Here is a 22,066-nt window from a genome sequence, read left to right as displayed (position 1 = left end):
AATACAATACACTATTAGACAATATTGTAAAAAATTAAATAAAAAGTACATCCTATGTGGTAGTGAAATTTTTTTAATATTTTAGGCAGGAAATGGCACGAAATTCGTTTTCAAATTTAGATTTTTTTTTCTGGGGCGGGACCTCCAGACCCCCTGGAAGATTTGGTCCCCCCCAATGTTGACTCCATGGCTACGGCCTGTCTCACCTGTATTAGGCCCAGGCTCAGGACACGAGCTCTATCCCTGCCTCACCTGTATTAGGCCCAGGCTCAAGGCACGAGCTCCATCCCTGTCTCACCTGTATGGATTACACCCAGGCTCAGGACACAAGCTCTATCCCTGCCTCACCTGTATTAGGCCCAGGCTCAAGGCACGAGCTCCATCCCTGTCTCACCTGTATGGGTCAGGCCTCGGGTGGTTTGAATCGGGAGCTCTACCCTGGCCTCACCTGTGCGATAGCCAGCGCGGCTCAGGTGCACGGCGAATGTGCGGGGCTCGTGCGCCGCCTGCCAGGAGGGCGAGGAGCAGTTCTCGTTGTTGGTGTAGACGTCGTGGTTGTGTGAGTATTTCCCCGTGAGCATGGAGGAGCGAGACGGGCAGCACATGGGCGTCGTGACGAACGCGTTGGTGAAGTGGGCGCCGCCGCGCTCCATCAGCTGCCGCGTCTTGTTCATCACCAGCATCGAGCCTGGCACGAGACGAACGACGGCGGAGAATGGGAAGGCAGAACAAAAAAATTAACCGGTGAACCGCGTCGCCGAGCAGATGGGGGTTGCGCGTGTCGATGTGTGGGAATTCCCGCACGTCCCCAAACAAATTCACACGGCGAGAAGTGCGCCGGTCTAAATTTGTGTTTAGCACATTTGGTGAGAAATTGCCACCAGCCATTTTATCTGGGTCATTAATTTCCCAGGGGAAGGCCTCGATATGACATTTTAGACGATCCAGAAATTTTTGGTTTGTATTGAATTTAGCTGAGAGCCACAAGTGACCCGTATCACTGACGTGGTGTACGCATGGCGCAGTCTCGTTTATTTCTCTCTGGCCCCTCTATTTATGTTGCTGTGAAGGAGGGCCGTTTCCCGAAACATAGCGTGCTATATATTAAGGCAACGGCAGTGTTATTAATCAAGAATAATAATCAGCACATTGAAATTTCCAGTGCCGTATGTCAGACACAGTGTCATGAGGCCGAGGCTTGTGACGATGCTCGAGCTTAGAGGCGCCGGTGACTTTGTTTGTGCTTGTGCGGCACTGCCATTTCGTTCACTCCTACGGCGCCACTCCGGACCGAGCTCAGGGCCCTCGGGAGAACCGTCACGTGACATCATGTGACGTCGCTGCACGAGCGCACAATGCGAACGTCGCGAACATCCAATAAAATATCCAAAGCAATCCTTGAAAAAACCCCAAAAATCTGAAAATGGTAAATGCTAATTGTTTAAATCAGAAACCCACCCGTTGAACGGGAATTCGTGCCGTGTTGCCTTACACACATGCATGCTCCACAAAAACCCGGAATTTACAGATAATTTGTTCTCTCCGCCACTTGTCGAGTGACTCCCATTTCCCAGAATATTTCGAGTGCCTTTTTGCCGCGGACAACCTTCAACAACACTAACCCGGCTCGATTAGCTCATGATTGCGAAACCTAACAAATGCGAGCAGCTGTGTAGGCGACTGCCAGAGTACACCCCCCCAGCCCAGCCACCCCCCTCCCACTGACCCGCCAGCACCTCGCAAAACTCATGCCGCGCTTTGCCGAATCCACGAATCGAACTTGCAATATATGCACAGCCAAATCTAAGAACGATCGTCGGCACTGCGAGAGTCGTGAGGTATTGGGGACAGGGTGAGATGTCCTTTGTCTAGAAGTAGATAGGAAATTATTTACTTGATGATGATTTACCAAGGAAAAGCTTCGATTTTTCATTTGAATGCTTGGCAAATTCTGTAAGAGAGAGTGATTGTACTTTGGTTCTTTTCGGTTAAGTCACGTCTAAGACGTGACTTAACCGAAAAGAACCAAAGAATAATTCCTGCAGTCACGAAAGTCACGAAAGCTCCTAAATTAAGATTAGAGTGATTGTAATTTGGAAGGAAACTTAATGGAAACCCATCATACATATAATGGGGTTAACGCTCAAGAGCTCCTCTCATGAGTACATCATCTGGACCAGCATCTCCTGGCCACCTCACAGCCCAAGCTTACAACACCTGGCATCTCCTGGCAGTCTCCCATTCAATTACTAACCATACTTAAAATGATCCCTTCAACACTAGAGACATCATATTATCTGTTGTGTACAGAGGGACATGTCGCTAGACGGTGCGATGAGGTCCAGTAGTCGAGACTAATGATGGAGTGGCAGCCAAAGGGGATAAAGAGACATGCCCTAAGTGGGGGAAAGACATGCCCTAAGAGGACATCGACCGCAGAAATGGGAGCGATGAAATCAGCTCGGTAGCAGGCTTGTTGCATCACAAGACTGTGAGAGGTGCCGACATCTCAGGGAAACTTTCATGCAGCAGTGGACTACCCATGGCTACTGCTGCTGCTGCTGCAGACGATAGCGACGCATCAACAACGCTGCCACAAGGAATGTGACATTTCCACCACAGCCTCACGCGAGCACCGCGGGTGGGCGGTCGAGGGGACGCTCGGACGCGGGGGGGGGAGGGGGGGGGTGAGGGCTCGATTTACCCAGCTCGACGTCCTGGTCGTCGGTGAGAATGAGGATGATGTTCGGCCGCTTTTGGTCGCGCGGGGGACGGCCACCGGACAAGGAGGCCGGGTCCGGCAGGAGCCGCTCGCGGCCGCCCCGGTTGCTGCCGGTGGCCGAGGCCGCGAGGCCCGGGCCGCACAGCAACGAGGCCGCCACCGCCACCGCCACCAGCACGAGCGGTGGCAGTCGCAGCGCGGAGCCGCGCAGAGGAGGACGGGACCTCGGTGGTGTGGCTCGACGGCGGGGAGGGGGCGCCGGCCGCATCGGCGGCATCGCCATCATTCACTGGCCTGCCGGGAGGATCGTGCGTGCGCCGGGTGCCCCCGGGGGCGCTGGGCTCGATCCGGAGTGGCGCTGGCTTTGCCGACTCGTTGTCATTTGCCTTTGGCGGTGCGGGAGAAATGCAAGCAGGGGAAAGAGCAGTGCCCGTATTAGTAATTTATATATTTATATATATGAGTACGTTTATTGATATACACGCACAGACAAAGATCCACCCCGTGTAGCCTTTAACAGGCTGTTGGGGAAGTAATGTTGCGGAGCAGCTACAAAGATACAAAGACAAAGTTCCCCAGGTGTGGCCTCTTTCAGGCTGTTCGGGCATGTGCAGTTAGCGAGCACCAATCAAGTCTGGCTTGGTGCATCGTGGTAGTTGTCACCGTCGTGCTTGATGATTCCGTTCCGTTCATTCACGTTCAACGTCGACTAAGTGCAATCACGAACACTTTGTTGAAGAGTATTTTTCGTCAACAATTTTTTTTGTTCCGCAAAATTAACATCGCCGCCAGCACGCATCACTCGGACAGAGAAGTCTATGTCTGTATCCAGTAGACGTATCTAGACCAGGGGCCGGCAAGCAGAACAACAACAAGAAGGGCAATTTTTATAGAATTCTGTAAAAAATGAAAACCTCAATATTTCAAGAGCTGCATGGCATGTGAATACGAGACTTTAATAGATAACGGTCACGAAGCAGTCACTTATAGGGTCGCATGTGGTTGTGGAGCAGCAGGTTTTCTTCCTCCTGCTCTAGACGTGCAGTATCCAACTCGCAATTAGTTTTGTTTCGTTGACTCCGCATGATGCTGGATGCAATCTCCAGCGAAACGTCGTACAAAACAGGCCAACATTTCGCTTTGCTTTTCAACAAAATTTACATCGTACCTATAGGACGGTCTCAACCAAAGGAAACTAATAATTATGAATCGTAATATTGGTTGTGAAAGCCTACGTATGAAATGTCGCCTTGTTCTGTTGTGGACAACTATTGGCGTACCATCAAAAAATTATCCGTAGCAAAAATATAGACGCATACAACTATGAAGCAAAAGGTTTTTCTTCTAATGGGTATTACGCATTATATTTACGATGCAAGTAATTTTTGCTCAAATAACTGCAACTTACTATTTACGATATTTGCATTTTTTTTACGAACGAAATAATAATAATTTACCGTACAGCCCTTTTTGTAAATCAACTGTGAGATGAAGGCCTCCCCGCACTCTGTGAAATCGTGGGAGGTTGTTTGATCATCCTTCCCCGCGCTGCTTCCCCACGCCGGTCAGTGCGGGTTGGTGAGGATTAGGAGGCACGGGGCCGGTTCAGATACCGGTCACAGCAAATGTTCGCCGCGGATGGAAATCGAACTCAGGTCACCGAGTCCATAGTGCGGCGCGGGAACCACTCTGCTGCCTCCGCTCCCCCTCCGACCCCCGCCAACTTCCCCATGAACACTGCTCTATTGTATTCTTTGGGTCTTTCGGAAAAGTCACGTAGATAGGTTCAAATTAAAAATAAATAAAATAAACAAAAACCACGATGTTTCGATCACAACACAAGCGATCGTCATCCAAGCGATCGTCAACCTCCTGATGACGATCGTGGTTTTTTTTAATTTCATTTTTATTAATTTGAACCTTTCTACGTGACTTTACCGAAAGACCCAAAGAATATGAATTCCTGCAGTCACGAAAGCTTTAGGTCAAGATTTTTACTGCTCTGTTGTATCTTATTCTATAGCTCAAAAGCCACCCGGGAAAGTAAAACGCGCCATCCAAACTTTTGCACCATTTAGAAAAACAACAAGAAGATCGAGAGGGCTGTGACCGTGCGGTCGCATCACGTGGACGGCGAGGAGGAGCACCGTGCCTGGTACGGAGCGGAGCGGCCGGCACCGCAGTGGCGCGGTGCCGGCCGCTCGTCTCAACGCTGCTGCAGCGCCGCTCGCAACGCACATGAGATGAACTCCGTGCCGTGTGTGGTAACTAAATAACGCATCTGTGTTGAGTTTGTGTACAGCCCTCCTAAAATGCATTCTCTGCAATTGTTTGCTAAGATATGTTTGGTGAGTGGCACATAGTCTGATTGGTATGCAGAATGAGCAGCACGTGGCCTGAGTGGTAGTCAGACTGAGTGACACATGGACTGAGTGGCACATGGACTGAGTGGTAGGCAGACTGATTGGTAGGCAGACTGAGTGACACATGGACTGAGTAGTCCATGGCCTGAGTGGTAGGCAGATTGAGTGACACATGAACTGAGTGGGAGGTAGACTGAGTGGCACATGGCCTGAATGGTAGGCAGATTGAGTGACACATGAACTGAGTGGTAGGCAGACTGAGTGGCACATAGACAGAGTGGGAAGTAGTTTGGACGCCGAGCGCAATCGTAACTCGCACGTCCAGTTGCCAGGTTTATGGCCTACACACCGGATTATAATAAGGCGCATCCCCAGAGTACCTCTTTAAAATAATTGTAGATGAAGTGCGTCATATATACCGAGAATATGGTTCGTGTTTTCGTGACAGCAGCCAGTGCAGGGGGATGTCAAGCTGCAATCAGCGGTGGGCATTTTAACAATCGCTTTCTTGTGCTCAGTAAAAAGGATTAAAAAAACAACGAAAGCAGCTGGGAGTGGGGAAACATTTTGGTGGAAACCAGCGGTCTGTTCGGCGCGCAGCATTACCGCATACTGGGCGAGCATTGTTAAACAAAAACTTCAGTCCATTTAACAGCAGGTGCACGTCTATGCTTTCCTAATAATGGTGGCTACGAGTGTTGACAATAAATGTGCATCCACAGTATTAAGTTTTATGTCTATTCATTTGGTTTGTTGTTCTTCCCACGAACCTCCGATTAGCACGGTTGGCTACGCACGGTGCAAAAGAACTGCAACATGCATACACATGTATTTATTTATAGATTTGAAGCTTTCGTGACTGCAAGGATTCATATTCTTAGGGTTGTTTCGGTAAAGTCACGTAGGTAAAAAATTAAAATTTATAAAAGTAAAATAAAAATATAAATAATTGTAATTACATTTTTTTACCTACGTGACTTTACCGAAAAAACCTAAGAATATGTATTTATTTATTTACCACCCCACTCAAAAATTTACGCAAATTTAATTTCGCAGAAATTAAATGTGGTCAAATAACGTAATATATTGAATTAAATTATTAGAATGTTTAAAGAAGAAAATTTGAAATACATTTAATTGCAATGGGTTCATATGCGCTGGCATTGGTGAATGTGCTGAGGCCCCAGTTGAGAACCCGGTTTAATCACGTGTGGCTGTGACCTGGACTCAAACCCAGGACGTCGGTGGGGTCAGCTCAGCGGTCACTTGACAGTTCAGTGCTGTGACCACTGAGCCTGCTGGCTGAGAAGTGAAGGTTCAATTCCAGCCACAAACGATGGCCCCCCATAGCTTAACATGGATGGATCTTAACACTGACATTTGACGAATCCGGATTTATTTTGTAAAGCAAGCCTGACTCTGCTGATGAGAGCCAATATGTCAAAACCAATGCTGCTGGCTAATATCAGACTGGAAGGTCACGGCCAAGGTGTGTTATTGTCACGTGGGGACATGGAACTGAGGTTTTTCATTTTATTAGCCAGAATTGTCCACAACAGCACATGAGTTTATTACATAATATTTACACCAATTTTTTTTACATAGATGGAGCACAGAAACACCGTGGTTTTCACATTGCACTGTGAACTCGGTGATTTGAGTCAAATTTCTGTCCATGGCTAACATCAGCGGGGAGTGCTATCTGAACCCCACCCTGGCCGCCACTCTTCATCAACCTGCGTGGTCAAGTATGGTCCAACAGTCCCCATGACCAACACAGTGAGAGGAGGCCTTCATCCAGCAGTGGATTGAGCAGGGGCTGTACAATTTAATTACATCTTTCTTTTAAATTATCGACGCATGAGCATGAAAGCTGCATGCGGTGGGAACTGGTGAAGCTAATTCATAAATAAAAGCATAGGCGAAACTATACATATTTGTTGAACAAACAAACCTCACATTCATGCCATTTTGAAGGTTTATTTTTGAGATGCCGGTGTTTGTGTTGTAAACCCACACTCGCTCGCTCACACAGGACGGGCGAGCGGGCGGAGGGGCAGCGAGGGGGTGGTGGTTGTGGGGGGAAATTGAAGGCATTTTTATAATTAGCACCAAAGCGAAAGGCAAAGCGAATGTAATCCGAAGCACATGCTGGAGTTAATTTTAAAATGGAGCTGCCTTGCTGCAAAGCGATACCACGTCAATACCGTTCCGCGGAGGAAGAATCAATGCAATTACTGTAACGCGGTGGTGGGTTTTTGGTTTTGTGGCCGATAGCGACAGGCAGCAGCAGCAGGGAGCGAGCGAGCAAGCGAACTGTGCGCCGTGAGAGGAGGCGCCAGCCCAAACAGCTCCGCCGTGCCAGGTGCCAATGGCTGGCACCTCTCAGGGACAAACAAAGATCGTCCTGTACACCTTCAGACCCGGGCAGTGCCGGATTATCCCAGTAGCAAAAGAAGCTACATTGGCTACGGGCCCCGCACTTTCAAGGGCCCCGCGCAAAATGCTTTCAAGCTATCAATTCCGGTTCAGTGATTCTGCACTTGCTCTATTACTATAGTACTATACTGCCTTCAACTTTTAGGAACGACTGGGCGTTTAAGGGTAACGATTTGTCGTATTATCTGGCTGTATAGCATATGAAAAAATACAATAACTTTACTGTGCCAGTAAAAAAATTTGTGTTTTCATATTTGTGTGTTTTTTTTTATTTCGGGCCCCTTTATAACATATGCCACAGGCCCCGCAACAGCTTCATCCAGCACTGGACCTGGGCACAGCTAAGAGCCCCACCACCTCACCCCACTTGGTGCAATCGCGAAGTTTAGAGCCACAAGGGAAGGCTCGCCGTGGTCAGAATGTTCACGTGGTGGCGTTGTCTTTGGACTCTGCGGTGGCCGGGTGGCTCGGGAGTGGTCAAGAGTGCCGAACCAGCACCGAAAATCGAGTCGGGTCCTCGGGGCGACGTGAGATGAGGGCCTCGGCCTTGTCACAAACGACCGCCATCACAAAAATTCGGTTCGTCATTTGACGCGGCGGAATTTCTCTGTAGCACGGCGGGGGGGGGGGGTGCGAATAAAAGAGATGGCTCGGAAGTAGCTCTGTAATGATCTCCTTCCACAGGCCTCTTTGTGAGTCACACAGGCGAGATCCCACTAAGGACCATATAAAGGCATGCCCTTGCGTGGTGCGCGCTGCAGCCCGTCGTCTTTGACGTGTCTTTAATATCGGGTAGATAGACACGTAGCCAAACAGGCAGACGGAAATACAAACAGAAGTGCAGACACATGAGCGAATGTTGAAAGACTGATTGATACGTAGACAAGTAGATGAACGGGCAAGTGAACAGACAGACAGAACGTCTGACAAGTTGCCAAACACAAGATGGACACACAGACAAGCACACGCAGACAGTTGGACAAATTACAAGCAAACACAGAGTGACAGATGAGCAGACGAAAATAACAGACACATTGACAAATGTACAGAGGAGACAGACGGGCAAAGGGTCAGGCAGGAGATGCATACAGCAGCTTGGTCGATGGCCCTGCATGAAGACAGGGAGTGCAATGAACAGGTGGGCAGACAGACAGACAGTCAGACAGACATCCCCTACCACATGGGGAAGGAGAGGAGGAGGAGGGGGGAGGCTGTTGCCTGAAATGACCTGGAATGTCTTGCAGCTGCGCTGGGCTTAGCTCGTCGTAGCGGGAGCTGCAACGCGACCCGCTGACGTGCGAGCGTCAGAGGCGGCCCTCGGTCGCATCCTCGTGAGCAGAACCACCCACGGCCGCGTCGAGACGAATAATTATTATCAAATTATTATTCAACGCCGGAGGAGGCGGGGGGGTGTAAAATGAGCGAGCGTCATCGTTCACGACGGCGTTACGGGCCTGGCGTCCACTCTCGGTGGTTCCGGATGCAACGAACCGGACGGATCGACAACGCAAACGAGAGAATGGAGCAACAGCAAACACCCGCGGCAAAAAGGAAAGTGTGTAAAGAAGCTCGGAAAACGATGCCGAAACGGACAGAGAGACGCACCGATCGGAGAACGAATGCAAACTGGAGACATAACAGAGGTTTTTTTTTTTTGGGGGGTGGGGGGGTTAGATCGAGTAAATATAGATGTGTCGTTAAACCCGCCACCATCCGACTAGTCACCACCCAATTAGTCAGGTTTCACGTAAACAAAACATGACAAATGCGTTACTTGTACAGCACACGGGTTGTGTGTTGGGGAGCGAACCCACAACATTTACAATTTGAGCACCGTGACATTTCCGCCGGTAATTGCAACCAGCCTCATCAGGCAACAGCCAGAGTTGTGGGGAAATCCTCTTCCTGTTTCAATGTGATGTCGTCACTTGTGAGCCAACCAATCAGGTGCCGTGGGGGGGCGGGTTAATGTGTTCATATAAATTACAATGGATATCAATTTCCGTTTGGGTTATTCAAAGTCGAGAAAATCAAGTGGGCATGGGCAAGGCACATTGGTATACGAGGCCTGGTGGCCGATGGGCGAGCCTGGGGTAGAATGGCAAGCATAGGAAGGGAGCATTCCGGAGAGGGTGACCACTGTGGAGATGTAACGATGAGAGATGTGTTCATGTCCAGGAGTGAGATGGACTGTGGCATCATAGGACCAGGTGCAAAGCATCCTCGTATAGAACATATATCAAGGATACATACATAGCCTATGCCAAGTTACATAGCCAAACAAGTCCACACATGCATGGCCTATATCAAGTATACATAGACAGACGATACCACGTACATATACATACATAGGCCATACCAAGTATACATACGTAGCCTATGCAAAGCATACTTAAGTAATGGTCCGTTAGTGAGCCCTGTGGCAGCAGGAGTGAGTCATGTGTCAGGGAGCGGCCAATGAGTTGGTGACGCGGCCTTGCATGATCGCACCGACTTCTAAGGCTCAGTTCAAGCTTAAAGAATGTGTATATATTATTTCACGTGGCCCTTAAAGTGCACATAGCCTGGCACAGGCGCCGTGGTGATGTCACCGCCACATGGCGGTTATTGTTACATATGATTAGATAACAGAAGTAAAACTACATCATGGGACCTCCTTTGCCAGTACCAAAATATGAGAAGAGGTTTTCCCCTTTTTTCTGGCAACAAAACAGGTGTTAAGATGTTTAAACCCCAAACTGAAACCGTTTACAAGGAATCATGTCTGCATTAACCACAATACTTGTGGCCAGAATGCAAACAAAACAAACACAATGCACTCTTATCAGAGTATGTTTTTTTTGTTTGCATTCTGACCACAAGCATTGTGGTTAATGCAGACATGATTCCTTGTAAAAGGTTTCAGTTTGGTGTTTTAACATCTTAACACCTGTTTTGTTGCCAGAAAAAAGGGGAAAACCTCTTCTCAGAAGTAAAACTAGTGAAGTGGTGAATTTGGTGTTCAATGTGTAATCGATACCGGAACGGGAACATGTATATGTCCAGTATAAAATTTGATTGTTTTCTATTCGTGCGTAATGTTCGTGGGTCCCCGCATCCAGTAAATCCAGCGGCCATGACAGATTCCGTGTGCACCACAATTTGTCCACGAGCCCAGACCACATATTGCACCGTTCGTTACCACATTAGGTGGCATCACTTTTAGCGATTACAATTTCTAAACCACGTGGCCGATAACAGTGAACTACGCGCCTAGCATTTGAAATTAATCGCTTGTCAAATGATTCCCTCTATTTGGGCATATAAGACGTTGATCATACGGAGGTTTTGCTACCGTAGGTGGTACCAGTTTCTGCTCTGGTCCACGGGCGAAATGGAATTGTTCGTTTGATCAGATCATGGCCTCAAATTCTGACGACTCATCGCATTGGAAGGGGGGGGGGGGTGAAGCTTAAATGAAGGACGTTTATTATTATATTATTACTTCTAGATTCTTGAATTTGGCAAAGCGACATGTGCATGCATAAAACACCCTTCATGAAGCACAAAGTCCCCAACGAACCATTTACCAAAATTATCTATTCATTAAAGTGGACTATACTCTGTGCCTAATTTCAGCTGGGAGCAGGAAACAGCTGTTCTGGGAATTATTTTAACACTCTACATCCATCTCACCATTATTTTGTCCTAAACCTGTTCAAAGGCTTATCGGAATATACGAGGCAGTGATACAGGAGGATTACGATGGGCAAGGCATACCGTGTGCTCTAGTGCTAGTGACTCACACCGATACTCAATAATCCAAGCCGGCCTGGCAGATTTTTGGGAAAATATTGGGTGAGAAACTAAGCCTTGACTTGGGGCGGGTGTGGGGGTGGTGCAGTGTGGGAAAGCTACACTCGATTTCACTCAACTTCTGCCGTGTTTACTACGCCTTGGAGGTTTTCAGATGCACGCGTGGCACCACCCACACTTCGGAAAAATACGGGGAGTGGAGCGAAGTTAAAAAGCAACAAAAGTCAAAAACACACGTGTCTCGCAGCCAAAATTCCAGTCTCGCGTTACATAGAGGGGGGCTGTGTGCCCATGGGCCCATCTCGAGCCGGGAGGGGCTGCATTGCTGCTGCCGCCACCGCGTGGAGAAGTCCCGAAAAGAATCTCCCCGCACGCCTGCCTCCCTCCCCGTTCGCAGATTCTTGACCGCTCATTTCCCAATGAATTTACTCGCAGGAGCCAAGGCAGCTTGCCGTTCTGCCAAAGGGATACTGCCGTGCCCGCAGTGAGCGACGGCGAATAGAGGCAATTAGTAACCTTGGTTGGCCGCGTTGCGAGGTAGCGAGCGTCCCTACTGCCGTCACAGGCACGGCTGGAAACATGAGCAATCGTATCCCGCGCGTGTAAGTGTTTGTGTGTAAATGTGTCGATGTATGAGTATATGTTGAACTTTCGCAACGAACGTAGCCATTGGAGGTGCCGGGGTAAGGACAACAATCTAAAGGCAGAAAAATAAGTGGCAATGTAGCGGTAAGCGCACTGCACTACAAACCCAGCGAACCAAGTTCGATTCCCAGCCGTGGCTAAAACATCATTTGGTGATTATATGAACTGCCCCTGGGCCTTCTCCTAGGTCGACTCAGTGTTTAATGAGTACCCGGTGCGATGCGTAAAATCATCAGCACTGGGGAGACAGAGGTGGATGGGCGTGGCGATGGCCACGCCGACCCACTTCGTGCACCGCGCCGGCCTTGATCAGATCTCGCTAACAGCTCTTGCTGCAGCAGTCTATGTCGTATATAAGGGGGATCTTTGTTCGCATGCATTGCTTGTGTATGCACGTGCGTGTGTGCCACGCACACACATGCCTATGCAGAGTGTTCAATAATTATCTTTACATCAGGCATCACCCACGCCTTGGTGAGATGGCAGGAGTGCATCGGCATGGCTTGGACATTCGCCCCCGGCCCAATGTTGGTAAGGGAAACGTCAACACTTCTTTTGCCAAAACTGAGACCGAGACAATTGTTTAATTTTTTTCCAAGGCGTAAATTGGGCCCCAAATGTCCCCATGCTCAAATGAAATCACAGCCTTGCTCGTTTTCCGTACCTGGTTGGGGTTTTGCACAAGTGGTGTTTTGTATTGGAGTGTTATAATATACACGGAGATGCAGAAAATTGTTTATTTTTGAATTTAGTCGCTCTTGCTAGTCATTATCACGTGCTATTATTATTATCATCATCATCAGTAAGAATGACATTTTTATATTCAGGAAAGCCTCACTGAATCTCAAAAGCTTTTTTTTGCGGAGAATCCTGCAATTGGAATGTTTGACAGATTGGAGCATTCAGAGAAAATCCAGAAGTGTGAGTGGGCAGCACTCACAACGCTCCGCACGTATGGATTAAAGAATGCATAATCCTCATAATAAAGGTTTTAGGGTTAGATCGCGCTATTTATAAATGTGTCGCAACTCTCCACCACCCGACACGGCCAATCAGTAAAAGATGCATCACGTTGACAAAAGACAAATAGTTCACTACTTTAGCCCACCGGTGTGTTGAAGAGTGAATCCTCAACATTTACAATTTTTGAGTACGACGTTTCGCTGGTAATTACATCCAGCATCATCGGGCAATTTGCCAGAATTCTGGCAAAAAAAATGTAAATGTTGTGGGCTATGATTGTCCATGTCGGGTGGTGGAGAGTTGAGACACATTTATAAATAACGCGATCTAACCCAAAAAGCTTCATTATGAATAATATTGGTCGCGAAAGTCTGCCACGTGTTAAAATGCATAATCTGTATTGCAGGCTCTTAGCCACCTCGCAATCCACAGTTAATGACACCAGGTATCCGTAGACAGTCTCCTAACCAAACACATGGCTAGGTTGAATCCCTGGTTAACGTTTTGAGATGCAGGGATGTAGCGTGAGTTTAGGGTGATTTATGCGCCTGGATCGTAGAGGGTTTAAAAAGAAAGAATTCGAGCAAAGCTGCACCAATCTCCTCCCTCAAACCAGCAGCAGCTGTCATTTACCATTAAGCGCAGCTGATGTCACCACATTTGCAATGCCAGACAAGGTACACTTTGAAACCATGTGGTATAACAAAAACGTACTTGCTTTTATGTCACGAGACAGATCCAGATGCTGTTGGTTACCGTATTCTCCAGATTAGAAGATAATCACACACCCCCCCCTCCCCGTGCCCGCAGCTTATGTATTTTTAAGTGAAAGTTGGAGGCGCATCTCATAATCCGGTAGTTGTATGTGCACGTGCGTTGTGTGTGTGTTCCGAGTTCGATTCCCGCTCGTGGCCAGCATCGGTGATGAATATCTGAAACGGTCCTGGGCCTCCCCCTAGGTCGACTCAGCCTCAAATGAGTACCTGGTGTGGTGTGTAAACATCACCACCGGGGAGACAAAGGCGGTCGGGCGTGGTGCTGGCCACTCACCCCCTTGTCGGCCTTCATAGGTGCTCGCTAACAGCACTTGCCCCAACAATTTGTCGAGGCTATATGGGGGCGGGGGGCAGTGCATCTTACTTTTCGCAGCATCTCATAATCCGGAGGACACGATAACTAACTAAAATCCGGCATTGACGAGGCGGGGATTGGTGAATGAAGAGAGTTGCACGCGACACCCTCTACCGAGCTGTCTGTGCTCATCACAGATCGACTCTCACCTGGAATGTTCCCTCCTCATTTCCTCCCTGCTCTCAATACACACGGTTCATAATCTTAGGTTTTTTCGGTAAAGTCACGTAGGTAAAAAATAAAATATTTTAGGTTTTTTTCGGTAAAGTCACGTAGGTAAAAAATAAAATATTTTAGGTTTTTTCGGTAAAGTCACGTAGGTAAAAAATAAAATATTTTAGGTTTTTTCGGTAAAGTCACGTAGGTAAAAAATAAAATATTTTAGGTTTTTTCGGTAAAGTCACGTAGGTAAAAAATAAAATATTTTAGGTTTTTTCGGTAAAGTCACGTAGGTAAAAAATAAAATATTTTACCTACGTGACTTTACCGAAAAAACCTAAGAGTATGAATCCTTGCAGTCACGAAAGCTTCAAATCTAGAATTAACACACGGTTCATTTACACCATTGCTCGCTCACACACCCACTCACACAAGGGTAAAGATCCGCCGTATAGCCTTCGACAGACTGTTGGGGCAAGCGCTGTCAGCGTGCACCTACGAAGGCAGGCACTGCACACGAAGAGCGTTGTTGGCCAAACCACGCCCTGCCGGCTGGCTTGGTCTCCCAAGTGCAGATGTTTTTACCCACCCATACCAGATACTGATTCAAGGCTGAGTCGACCTAGAGGAGACTCAGGGCTGGTTCCAATATTCATCAATGTTATTGGTCGTGAGCAGGAATCGAACCTGTGCCGCCGGGTCCATGAAAGTGTGCGCTAACCACTGCACCACAGCTCCCCATAAACACATTGCCACATCCACGTGAGCAAGTTTGAATCAGCTTTTTGTGGGAGCGAATGAGCTGATGAGCACAGGAGCGGTGTAACCGCCCAATTGATATAACGTTGTTAATCCTAACTCAAATATTCCAAGGATGCCAACAACCGCCCCATCTACCCACTCACCGACCCACCTAGTCATTCATCAATCGTATTACTCACCCACCAACCCACCCATGCACTCTTTCATCCATCCGATAACCCACCCATCAATCCACCCACTCAATCATAACATTCACCAGCTAACCAATCCATCCACCCACTCACCCTCCCAAACATTGACCACCCATCTATCCACTAATCCTTCCAGCTAACCACCCATCCTTTTTGCTTCACGAGAGAGCATCGTAATCATTTCAGCTTTCAGATTTAATCCTCCCGGTTTAGTGGAGAATAAATTGTGTGTGCTCTCTACGAAACCACTCATCCATTGATCACATTTTGAGCATGCCGAGGGCTTCTTTAATGTGCGATGCAGGTGAAATACAGCCGAGAAATTGCGCATTCATTTATATCAAACGGGTGAAAAAATTGCAGCGCTTGCTCGAATAAAATTGGTTCTTGAGAAGGGATGCTGCCGGGAAGTGATGGTTGGCACACTCAACTCCAAAGCAACAGTTAGGGGTGCCTCTCATATCCAGTAGGTGTGTGCGTGTGCGCGTGAGTGTGTAAGACCATGTGGGGAGTGGTAGAGGTGTGGTTAGCATGCTGCGCTACGAACTCGGCGACCTGAGTTCGATTCCCGCTCTCGGACCAACACCAGTGAAGATTGTCTAAACCAGTCCTGGGACTCCCCTAGGTCGACCCAGCTTCAAATAAGTACTTGGTGCGGTGTGTAAACGTCGGCACTAGGGAGACAAAGGCGGCCGGACGTAGTGTTGGCCATCCACCCCTATACACGTATGCCGTGCTGGCCTAAATAGGTGTTCGCTAACAGCACTTGCCCTAAGACTCTGTTAAGGCTATAGGGGGGGTCTTTGTGACCATGTGGCGAGTGGTAATGTATAATCGTCAGTGCACTGCACTACGAAACTAGCCACGTGAGTTCGATTCCCACTCATGGCCAGTGATGATCACCTGCGACGTGAAAACATCGTGTGCCGTGCCGGCCTTCATAGGTGCTTTCTAACAGCACTTGCCCCAACAGTCTGTTAAGGCTATATGGAGGGGGTCTTTGTCTTTGTGTGAGACGATAAATGTACAATGTTATTGGCGCCTAGGCAAACTTTCTGGGTGCATTTTACTTTCCGGAGAATACGGATAACCCTGCACACTGTTACCAATCCGCGCCAGACATTAATTGAAAAGTTACGCGTAAACACGTGTTCAATTTTTTTGGGCCGATGTCACTTACAAGATAATTGGGGTAACAGTGAGACAAGTGCTGTTCACCAACCTCGTGTGTAGGCAGGAAGGGGGGTTCCGTAAAGAAAAGAAAACTTATTACAGCTGTGCCAAAGGTGGCTTGCCAGAAAGACCAACAGCTTCACCTCCATAATGTAGGTTTTATTTGGGTTAGATCGCGTAAATATACATGTGTCGTTAAACCCGGCACCACCCGACGCAACCAATTAGTAAGGTTTGTTACGTAAACATAACATGGTTTTCCCACCTGATGATGATTGCTTGTGTTGCAATCGAAACGTCGTGATTTGTTTAATTTGATTTCTAACTACGTGACTTTACTGAACGAACCAAAGAGTATGGATTCCGGCAGTCACGAAAGCTTCAACTCAAGACAGAACATGCCAATTCGTTACTTGTGTAGTGGAGTAACAGCATGTGTGACCTGTGGACGGTGAGGTCATGTCAGGGCGAACAGGTGCAGAGAGAGAGACAGAGAGAGGCGACCAATGAAGATGCATCGTGGTAATTGGCTGGCTGCAAATGCAAACACGGTGTAGGCGCCTCGCAGGCGGGAGATAGGAGGCGATAAGCGTGGCGGAGACGCCGCGTGAGCGACGGCTCAACGAGGGCCACCTGAGGTCTCTTAATGAGGGGATAGAGGCTGGTGCGCGGAGAAACGCAGTTGAGTTGATTGGAGTGAAGTGCAGAAGATTAGTACAAGTGAAGTCCGGGACCCCGCTCGCCAAACCTCGTCCTCTCCAGCGGTGTTGGCTGATCCCCCGCTGGAGGCACGGGGGCGAGGTTGGAGGAGGGTAGACAGGCTAGCAGTAGAGAGGCTAGCGGAATCCTAAGTGTGAGTGTGCTAAGGCTAGCAATAGAGAAGCTAGCAGAGTGTATCGTAAGTGGCTAGCGGGGCGAGAGAGAGAGGAAAAGTTGCGATGGAGATACGTGGTGTTGAACGCGAGGAGTTATGTACGAATAAAGAGACACGGGAGAAAAAGAAATTGCCCGTGTGAAATAACACCACGACACTAGTACAGCACACAGGTGTGTTGGAGAGTAAATCCACAACATTTACAATCTAAGTACGACGTTTCGCCAGTAATTACAACCAGCATCATCAGGCAAAACATCGTACTCAGTTTGGCAATTGACTAAAGACAAACGAGTTCCATTAGTTTTTTTACGTACACGGAAGAAGGCAGCTGTCATATTAAAACGATCAGCCCTAAATAATTTAAAACATATTTCATGCGTGCTTTAATGTTCATGGAAGTAAGTTTGAACATGTGTTAAAAAAATAAATGAAATAACCCCGTGGGATTTGTTAAAATAAATATAATAATCCTATGTGTCCCGACTTTTGGTCCACCCTGATGTTATTTTACCGTGTGCCTAGGCAGACTCGAGCAATTCAATTCAAAGGACCCCTTCTGCCAGCACCTTGACTGGATTAACTTGCAAACTCAAGCGAGCTGGGAGTGATGGAGCATTCGCTGGTTCACTGCAAACCTCCGCGCCCATCAATAGAGAATCTCATCACCTCCTCCCCGGTCCCCCTGTGCCTCTACCATTTCCGCAGTCTCTGTTCTTAATTCAAATCCCATTTCTCCAAGCACAGACAAAAAAAACCACACTGCCCCCGGCATTCTATCATGTGTACCACGTGGTTTATGGTGCATACGGATCTACAAACCCAATTCAGCCAATTCATTTCCCTTACCCCCCTTCCCCCCCGCCTTAATGCTCACTTTCCTCACCTCCGATTAATAAGCACGGTTGACTACGTACGGTGCGAAATAAGTTCAACATATACACGTACGTACGTACTCAGAGTCAAAGTGATTTCCTGCTCAAATGCGAGCGTTGAGGTGGTGCTCATCTCCCGTTTACAGCGTCGAGCCAGTGTTTGGAAACTCCACAATCATATGGCAGGGATGAGTACCGTAAATATCTGGCCCTGGGCCCTCTAACCGTACCGCTTGACAAATCTGTCGCTGACCAACCGTGGTGAAGTATGGCCGAATCATGCCCACAATTGACGCACAGTGGGGGAGGCATTTGACGGGCTGTAGATCGACTATGAGTCGTCGAACTTAATTATAATTTATTTGTCATTTATATTATGGGTACTGGAACATGGGACTAATTGGTTAGAGACGGATACACTGAGCTCAGTGCAGGAGGCTGTGTTCCATCCCTACTCATGCCGGTTGAAAGCCTGAATGCGATTTTGTATTCAAATCCAATTGCCTCTGTTCATCCGACAGGAAAATATAAGCACAGCAGTTGCTTCTTTAAGGTTAAACCTCTTAAGACTGGTCTTCAAACACAATGAATTATTAAACATTTAAGCCGTCTCCTATTGCGCACTCCTTTGTACCGATACACAAGCTAAAAAATAAAAAAAACACGAGATATATTTTACCTGCATAATCCCTTGGGAAGGAAGAATCTTTCGCAAGGGGTGCACAGATTGCCGAGTGACACACACATTTCCGACGTCAGGAAATTGGGAAAGTTGTCAATGCACGAACCCCCCTCGTCTTGGGGAACACGAGGTCCGGACCACCGTTGCATGCACTCACTGTCTCTCGGCACTGTTAACGCCCGTTCGGCCACGCGTATTTCCCTGCTAGCAATGAGACAAAGGCAGCCCGGGCTCTGACAAGAGGTCACGGGCGCAGCGGTCAAGGGCCAGGAGGGAGAGAGAATGTAGAGAGAGACACAGAGAGAGAGAGAGAGAAAAAAAATCGCTCATCAAGGCACAAGCCAGAACGAACACAGTCCCCCCAGTCAAAAAAAAACAATGGAGACCAAACCATAGCAATGTACAGGAGCATTCACATCTCCATCACTCGCACAATAATTCACGTCGCTCGGGTGCGTATATTATCAAAGCGCTGTAATGGGACAACGGTTTGAACTGAGAAATGTTGACAGCGCGCTCCCTTTATACCGCTTTTTTTCCTCCTGTTTTTAACTGCATTATTAAACCTTGGGTGATGTTTCAACAGCGGTCGCGTGCGAAGCGGCCGCAGCAGTAGAGATGTTGGTGAACCTACTCTTAGGTTTTTTCGGTAAAGTCACGTAGGTAAAAAAATAAAACAAAAATTTAGTAAAAGTAATAATAGAAATAAAATAAAATAATAAATCACGACGTTTCGGAGGCAACACCGTCACAGCTAGATTTGCTGTATCAAGTGATACGGAGACTTATGTTGCCTCCGAAACGTCGTGGTTTATTATTTTCTTTTATTTCTATTATTACTCATTAATTTATTTTTTATTTTTTTTACCCACGTGACTTTACCGAAAAAACCTAAGAGTATGAATCCTTGCCAGTCACGAAAGCTTCAAATCATCTATGTTGGTGAACCGCACCCCGAGGGTTGCCTCTCAGCTGTCGACAGGACCTGGGCACATCGCCAGTGGCCACGGGGGTCGTCGATACGTGCAGAGTTTCGAGCGACGGCACTCCATCAACGAAACGAATTTTTGTTTTATATTACCAGGTAAGGCTTACTGAACTATGTAGCTCTTTTTCAGAAGCGAGCCGGCCACGGATGATGGCCCAACGAAGTGGCTTATCAACATGTGTAAATGTATATAACCACGTGCTTTCGAGCGACTCTGAGCTTGGCTCCGCGCCTCTGAGTTGCGGCCGTTACGTCCGCAAATTTGCGCGCGTTATAAATTGCATTATTATTATATCAGCCAAATACTCTAAACGTGGAGGGGGGGGGGAAACCGGCCGAGCCCGGAGAAAAGTCCACGCGACCACGGGGAGATAGAGAGACACACAAACTCCAAATACACAGCAGTCGTCAGAGTCGGCATTGAACCCACTACCTCCTGTATACCAGGCGAGGAAGTTAACATCTCCTAGCCACCGCGGCGCCCCACTCGTCCCATGCATGTGTACTCACGTTGAACCCCTTTCGCACCACATGTAGCCAACCGAGCTCATCGGAGGTGGACTTCCGCACACCCTGCCGCGGCGTGGGCGCGTGCAAGTTGGATTTGTCATCAATGGGAGTCCGACTCCCGCTCACGGCCAATTACAGCGGTGAATATTTTGAACCGGTCCTGTGCTTCCCCCAGGGTGACTCGGCCTCAAATGGGTGTAAAACATCAGCGCTGGAGAGACAAAGGCGACCGGGCGTCCTGTCCACCAGCCCACCACCCCCGTGCGCCGTGCCGGCTATCAAAAGCGCTAGCAAAACAGCACTTGCCCCAACAGTCTGTTGAAGGCTATACGGGGGATCATTGTCTTTCTTATCAGTGGTAGTGTAGTGGTGAGCACGTGACGCTATGAACCGGGCGACCCAATTTGTTTTCTGCTCACGGCTAAAATCGATAACCAATATTCAAACAATCGGTCCTGGGCCTCGCCTAGGTCGACTCGTCATTAATCCAGCATCTCGTACTGCGTGTAAACAATCAGCGTTGGGAAGACAAAAGCGGCCGGGCGTGGATGCTCGCCACCGACCCCCACGTGTCCCACGTTGGTCTTTAATAGGTGCCGCTCGCTAACAGCACTTGCCCCAACGGTCTGTTAAAGGCAACACGGGGGGATCTTTGTCCTTGCAGTTTGATCAACTAAGCTCAAATTGCCGTCCAATTATAAAGCATCAATAATTGGACGACGTCTTTTTAATCCGTCACTTGACCATCCACAAATGGGGTCCACGAACCCCATCTCAGCCCCTGCATCAACGTACAATTGACATAACCCTATCATTAGTATCGTTAAGCGAATGCTCATGCACATGATCAAAGGGCAAATGATGTTCGGTAGCATCGGACACCATCGTTAACCGATCTATAATAAATACATTTAAAGTGCGCACTCCATCCCCGAGACTGCTGATGAGTCAATTAGAGCGAGCGGCTGTCGTCAGCATGCCATTAGCGCAAGCGTGATCAGCAAGTTGCTTTTAATCGCTGCTCAGAAGATGCACCGCGTTTGATATCAGTCGGATGAAATGGGTCCGATTTGACACGTTCAGTTAATGAAATACATCTAAGTGCATAATCACGTGCGGCATCATATAGCATTCAAATTCCACCGCTCACCAGGGAAAGTCTTTATGAGAATCGAGCCTTTTGACGTGGGTCCTGCTGATGGCAACTCAGTCTTGGAGGGAGAGTTGACTCGGCCCATCATCCCCACCGCGATCGCTAAAATTGTGTACCACTCTGTGTGGCAAAATCAACAGCGGCTGTCCTATGGATTTGACACGCTCCGCCCGCCAAGATAAAACTCCACGGAATTTTCTCTGCAGGCGAGAGAATGAATGTTCTCTCTCTCGCTCGCTCGCTCGCCCTCTCCGCACGACTGACCGCGCGACCGTGATGATGCCGGTGATGGTGGAGATTCCGAGGCTTTAACGCGATCCATGCGCACACGCCGCACACGCAGGAGGAGGTCAGGTCAGGCCAGCCTGAAAGCCGCACGCCCGTAATTACGGACGTAATCATTGCGGGCGGGGGGGGAGCAGAGTCCAGGAATTTACGATCGCACGCACCTCCCGTAGCACGTGCGTGCCAAGCAAAGCCGACTTCTTTGCCGCAGCCGCCCGCTCGCCTCGGTGCAGATCGAGTGAGACCGAGAGCGTGAGGTCCAGAGCCTACTTCGTGACCTATTTCCGAAAGTCATGCCTCCCTCCACCCCATCTTCAAAGCCCACCGATACACCCAACACGCCCATCAATCCACCC

The 22,066-nt window shown here is 48.3% G+C and overlaps 1 protein-coding gene across 3 annotated transcripts in view; it reads right to left on the bottom strand.

The window, feature by feature from the left end:
- The window catches only part of LOC144724980 (extracellular sulfatase Sulf-2-like), a 64,695-nt gene extending 42,920 nt beyond the window's left edge, over nucleotides 1-21,775 (bottom strand). For 2 of the 3 annotated variants that reach the window (XM_078604349.1, XM_078604350.1), the window contains exons 1-3: nucleotides 21,423-21,764; nucleotides 2,705-3,108; nucleotides 449-688 (exon numbers count right to left, since the gene is read on the bottom strand). In XM_078604349.1, the coding sequence (XP_078460475.1) occupies nucleotides 449-688; nucleotides 2,705-3,008 (544 nt within the window). In that variant the 5' untranslated portion in view covers nucleotides 3,009-3,108; nucleotides 21,423-21,764. Of the gene's footprint in view, nucleotides 1-448; nucleotides 689-2,704; nucleotides 3,109-21,422 lie in introns of all 3 variants that reach the window. The other variant, XM_078604351.1, reaches the window with a different exon arrangement.
- Nucleotides 21,776-22,066: the final 291 nt, after the last annotated feature.

The sequence above is a fragment of the Lampetra planeri genome, chromosome 22 (assembly GCF_965212315.1).
Source record: "Lampetra planeri chromosome 22, kcLamPlan1.2.h2, whole genome shotgun sequence".
Classification (NCBI taxonomy): Eukaryota; Metazoa; Chordata; class Hyperoartia; order Petromyzontiformes; family Petromyzontidae; genus Lampetra; species Lampetra planeri.
The sequence above is the reverse complement of the archived record's forward strand: the minus strand, read 5'-3'. Positions and strand labels throughout refer to the sequence as shown.